Here is a 6,121-nt window from a genome sequence, read left to right on the forward strand (position 1 = left end):
GAAAGAGTGCGGTGAAGAAAGATGTGAAGGGAAGGAGGGAGGGGCCAGAGAAGGGAGACGGATTCATCATCGCATTAATAAAAGACAATCTTACTGAAAAAAGAAATAAACTTTGAGACAGATCTTTGAAATAAAAGGACTGGCTAGAACATACTCTCTCTCCTAGCAAGTGCCCTGCTCCAGAGTTTAATGATTCACCCTGAATTCAAGAATAGTGTTTGCATTCTGTCAGAATAACCAAGTTTTCTTAGTTTGCTTTCATTACTTGTCAGCATTGATTTCTCTTTCTCAGTAAAATATCCAATTCACTCAAAATATTTACTGAGCAATTCAATCTAGTGTGCATAGACCCTAATTTTCCTTTTCGTAATCTCACGTCACTACACCCTACAGAAAGTGCTCTGCTTTTGCTCACATGGATCTTTGAGCCTGTGTAGCATTCCTCATCATTCTTTGCTAACGCTTTCCTAACTCCTAAACTTTTCAACTACATCATAACTAATTCTTACTACTTCTTCCAGAGAGTGTCGGCATGTTTTGGTGAAAAACTAATATTATCACATCTCTTTATCACATGTCCAAAATGAGCCACGAAGGCAGTAAAAGCATCTTCCTTTTCTGTGAACTTCTGTATACACAACTCAGAGCACTTGCTGGCCATTTTTAAATATCCAGAACCATATCTGTTGTTGTCTCCTACATATGTTTCAGTTTTACTGTTTCCCAAATTCCCTTTTTCTGTGTTTTATAGTACTGTGTTTTCTTTTGAGTTTTTCTTCCCGTATTTCTAATCTCTGTAGACCTTTTCGTTTTATTTCTCTATTTTCAGTGGGGTGATAATATTTCCTATTATGTTGCCAACTGAGATTTCGTTTTCCAGAAAACCCATGTTGCTTAATGGTTCTCAAATGCCATCCAATGTTCTTAAATCCATCCTAGATTACAGAGATTTTCTTTCCTCACTTTCAACAGTTATCACTCACACGCAGACTCTTCAGCCACTACTGACTTATTTAGCTATTCCCATGTAATCAGTTCTTCTATTTCTGTTTCCAGTACAGAAAAGAGATTGCATTGTACCTATTCTACTTGTACACAAAGCTAATTTTAAATGTAATCATGATTAGATTTTTCTTCCCTTAAGTTTCCTTCATGAAATACATCATAGGAAGACTCTTTACCATCAATGCATTACCGACTGTTTTGAAATAGAGGTTAGTCCTTTAATCACAGGTTTGTCACTGAACATTTTCAAAAACGTTATTGCCTATGTAAGTGTGTTTCCATGCAAGCTAATGGCTTCTGAACTACTTTTTAAATGTCCCCAGTAAGAGAACATCAATATTTTAAAAATAGTGTTGGAAGGAAAGGTTTTGGAGAAATGCATTATTTATATCAGCTTCTCCATTCAGTGATGTACAGAAGAAAGAAAATACAAATTTATAGCCTGGTGCCTTCCCTTAATTTGGGGCTACTGCTGGTAAAACTTTACCTGAAGATGAAGGAAAACACAGTGCTTGCAGAACACTGAACACTACAGCTAAATACAAACTACAAGGCAGATACAAACTGCAAAAGCTTTGCAAGCTCGTCACAGAAATGTGAGACACTGCAGCTTCCTGTGTTGCCTCCCCGTGGCGGGGTGACTGGAGAAGCGAGGGAACATGGTCTGATTTCAGACACTCATGGCATCATGCAGGCAGGCCAGTTGTCTGTATGTGCTTCACAAGGCCTTCAGTTCAAATATAGTCAACACGAGGCTACAGAGAAAGAACATTTCTCTATCCTTTGGTCTTTCACTCCATTTCTGAACACGAAATATCCATGTCAGAACACAGATAAAACTGTCGTTACCTGCTCTTAATTTTTTTTTAGTACCACTTACAGATAGAAACTTCGTATTCCAAGAAAAGAATCAAAGTTGCCTCTTAAAACACAGAAAATTTCCAAAGTGAAACTATTTCATTCCATTGTGATGGAGGTAATTCTTCCCGATTTAGTAAGATGTGATGAAAACACAAATACGCACAGGTTCACACATGAGCATAGGAAATGTGATTGAAATCACAACTAAAACCTCACTCGACATAAATTGAAGACAAAATATAGTACTGTAGGACTCCAGGTCCAGCTATTCCCTCTGCCTCAGTCCTGAATCTAAGGACGTGGCTAAAAGCACACAGTTAAGAGACTGTCCCATATCAAGATAACAGCTTTTACTAGAAGACTTTGAAACCAGATACTGAGCTGAGAACAGGAATATTGTTTTACGTAACACATGAAAAGTTATTGAAAATATTTCTGGTTTTAGGGGAAGGGTTTAGGTAAACAAGTTACACACCTTTTCGAGGCCTTCTTCCTTGAGGCTGATAACGTCTAAATCAAAATCTGTCCTTAAGCCATTCGTTTTGTTGAAAGTTATCCTGCCTGTGAGGCCTTCCCAATGGGCCTACGGAGAAAGAAGAAACAATTTCTATAAATAAATACCTCTTTCTTTATTTTTGCCCCAAAAGAATAAATTTTAATGTTCCCATTTTGGCAAGCAATTATTCATTCTGCCTAAACAATTTACCTTGTGTCTAATTATTTTAAAAAATATTTTGTATTCACTTTTTGCTAGTTAAATCAACCTTTCTTCAGTCTTCGCAATTTTAAAGCAACTTTCCATGTTAGCAAATAGACTCTTCTTACTAAATGAAATAAAAGGCTGGTTTGTTTTCATTTCTCCATCATTCATGCATGTATTTCCCCTTCTGCTTCACTACATGCCCTCCTACACCCCTACCCCAGCCTCAGCTGCTTTCATTAACTCTGGATTTCATCTTTTTGTCAGGAAATATCATTCAAATAAAAGTTTATTTTTGCAAGATGCTGAATCCCCTGAAACAACTCTGAGATGGCAAAAATTGAGGTCAATGAGCCAGTCTTCCAGAGCTCATTCCTTATTTTTATTGAAGTGCAATATCCTGTTGTTTTGTTTGTTTTTCTTTTTTTTTTTTAATAGCTTAGACTCTACCTAGATGTAGAACTACACTAACATAGAGGAGGGAATGTGGAAAACAAAATTGTCATCCTGAAAGGAATCAAAATTAAAAACAGGATTACATTCCCTTGCAATAGTTGTCTTTATAATAGTATTTTGTATATACAGAATAAAAAAATACTAGTTTAGGAGTTAGTTACAGTATAAGAGACTTGAATACTTTTAGTACATTAAATCTCCTAGTTTTACTTTAAATCACTATCTATCGGCATCTAAACATCATACTAGGAGACCAAAATCGCATATATTAATTCACCATAGAGGGGAAAAAAAAAAAAAAGGAAAGAAAATTAAAACCAGGGAGTAAACTTCATTCTTGGCCCCTTTGAACTTATGATAGTATTTAGCTGATGAATTTGTCAGTCTACAGTTTGGGGTTTCAGGGGCATGAGTTTCTATGTCAACCACCCCCCCACCCCCCAATATCAAGAAAAACAAAGTTTTATTTAGAATGCAATTATTTCACCCTTTTATATTTCTTTTTTTCCAACTAATACCTCAGGAAAATCCACTTTCAACTAAAAACACTGCCTTGACTGCTGAACTCTTTACACATCTTTACACTCTTTAACAAGCTGAGACTACCCATCTACTAACCAGCAACCCACCCCCCACCCCTCCCCAAAAGAAAAAAAAAAAACAAAGGAAGAATTCAAGTAGAGTGAGTCAAAAGAAAATGGAAGTTGGGAGAAAGGGAAGCAATGAAGCAGGTCACTTTATTAGTGCCTTACCTCCTTAATGAGACTCATGAAGCGGGTCCCGAAGCGCCAAGGTTTGTGGCGATTACACTGTAGTGAACTGACAGTCATCTGGGGGAACTGCTGGACAGCCACTGACACCACATGAACCGCGTCGTACATTAGTGCTGCGTCCGTCTGAAATTAGAATGAAATCAGAACCATGAAGAGAAAACAAAAAAACATGTGACAGCCCAGCAGTGAGAGAAGGAAATAAAAAATTAGCACTGCTCATTATGTTAAAGAGAGAAAATGAGCTGATTTCTTGTGTAGCACTGTAAAACGCAGCCTTATTGCCAAGTCCTGTGTAAGATGTGGCAGGACCTTCAGTTTCACCTTTTCTCTTTTTAATGCTGAAATAAGAGCCCAAACACCAGCTTTGAAGGAGCAGAGGAGAGCTCTGGTATCTCTGATAACACAGGTTACTTTAATAAAGCAGCACACTAGAGGGCTATGTAGGTCACTGTACGTGTGTTTGATTCAAATCAGTTATTTCCGGGAGTGAAGAAAAATCAAGGTAGCCTTAGCTATGAAGGAAAGTACACAGGCTAAGGAAATAATGGTTTTCTGTTTTTTAATTACCGACCAGTTACAGTCCCAAAGGTACTCAATTGATTCATTAATAACATTTTTATGGGTATCAGTTTAAGTCCCTAGGACAGCTCTAACGGGTATCTTCTATAAATCAGAGGCAAATTAGACATGCATTAAACCGCACATTCATTGTAATGGTTTTCATGTTCCATCCTAAAGAAGTAGACTGTTTAGACCTGGTATGTGCTGACTAATACTGTATTAGCAAAGGACACGGTACACACTGCCATGCTGTACAAGAAAGCGACATCTTCCTCCTGTTCTGTTTGATAAACAGAGGCATGCTTTGGAACCAAAAATAAGAAAGGACCTCAGATTCAGCTGGTGGAAATGAATTCTATGCCATCTGCTCAGCATACCTTAGAGGAAAAGGACCTATTTCCCCTTCTCATTCACATAATTAGTGAGCTGTGAAATTAGTTCTTTAATGGGTAGGAAACCTGGAGATTATTGCACTCGTCACAATACAATACAATGCAATACAAAATGAGCTTATATAGTGCCTTTCATGCAAATGCATCCCAAGGCTCTTTACAATAAAACTAAACATAAAAATGCAAAAATGTTCTACCATTATAGCCCATAAGCTACTGTTAAAGAGGAAAATATGCGTTTACATTTAAATGGCTCTCCCAAGGAGAGATTTCAAAATTCAAACAGAAATAAATCCTGATTTTAAAATAGCCAGTATAATGGGTTTCAATGATCTCAGACACCAAGTAGTTTATGCAGGGGCTCCAAATCAGTCAGAAAATATTTTTGCTGCCAAATTGTTCATTATCTTCAAGGCATTAAAGTGCTTTTAAGGCAAGCTGATATTTGACAAGAAGGCAGTGAAACACCAAAAAGTTGGAATGACATGCTGAGTAAGCATCATACAAAGCTTAATATTCTAGAAGTAGTACTTGGCAGTAATTGGAGTCTAGACAACAGTTTTTAAAATGAACTACACAGTAAGTACAACACATTAATCTGGCTCAGAAATTCAAACTTTTTCTTTTTAATCAGCTTTACTTCTAAAATTGCAGTCCTTGCACCAGTAAAGGAAAATTGAAATTGCTGCGAGACCTCAGCAAAAGCAGCCCATGAAGAAACAACCAGAAGTTCAAAACCAGCATTAACTGATTAATTAGATACAAATTTGGACATGGAACTGATAAGACTCATTGGCAGGAATCAAATAGACATTAAGCCAGATGCAGACCAACACAATCTTCTGTCAAATTCTACAAGCCAGTGAGCTGGAAAACTGTAGGATGACAAGACAGTCAACTCAAGAGGAGGCATTTCAAAAAAAGCCATTGCAGTTTTAAAAGTAAATAAATTTCTGATAATATTCTTCGTATCTGACTGATGAATATTGTTTAATTGGAAATAAATCTAAATCAGAATGTACTTCTTTTAAATACACACAACATGAACTAATCACTGGCTTGAAGTTGGGTGTCATATTTGACTTTTAGATGCTACAAGATAAATCCCTTATTTACATAGGATGAGATTCTACAATCCAAATTAAAGTTAACTGTAGGGTTAAACTTTTGTACTGAATAAAGACAGATAGAAGTATATACTCAAACATATATTGATTTAGTATCCCATATTGTGTTTATCTCACTGGGTGCAGTCATTGATTTTACTGCAATAGAAATAAACTACACAGAACTCAGGAAAAGATATAAAGTATATCCTTCAATTTGCAGGTTGGACTCTCCTCTTCATTGGCTACTTCACCTTTTCTTCCAGC

At 36.7% G+C, this 6,121-nt stretch overlaps 1 protein-coding gene across 1 annotated transcript in view; it reads right to left on the reverse strand.

The window, feature by feature from the left end:
- LOC104492750 (glutamate receptor ionotropic, kainate 2) overlaps window positions 1-6,121 on the reverse strand; it is a gene marked incomplete at its 5' end in the record, with an annotated part of 104,539 nt that overhangs the window by 46,649 nt on the left and 51,769 nt on the right. The window contains 2 exons of the mRNA XM_010135340.1: window positions 2,342-2,449; window positions 3,775-3,918. Of these exons, the coding sequence (XP_010133642.1) occupies window positions 2,342-2,449; window positions 3,775-3,918 (252 nt within the window). The remainder of the gene's footprint in view (window positions 1-2,341; window positions 2,450-3,774; window positions 3,919-6,121) is intronic.

The sequence above is a fragment of the Buceros rhinoceros genome, unplaced genomic scaffold, assembly GCF_000710305.1.
Source record: "Buceros rhinoceros silvestris isolate BGI_N320 unplaced genomic scaffold, ASM71030v1 scaffold584, whole genome shotgun sequence".
In the NCBI taxonomy this organism is placed as follows: Eukaryota; Metazoa; Chordata; class Aves; order Bucerotiformes; family Bucerotidae; genus Buceros; species Buceros rhinoceros.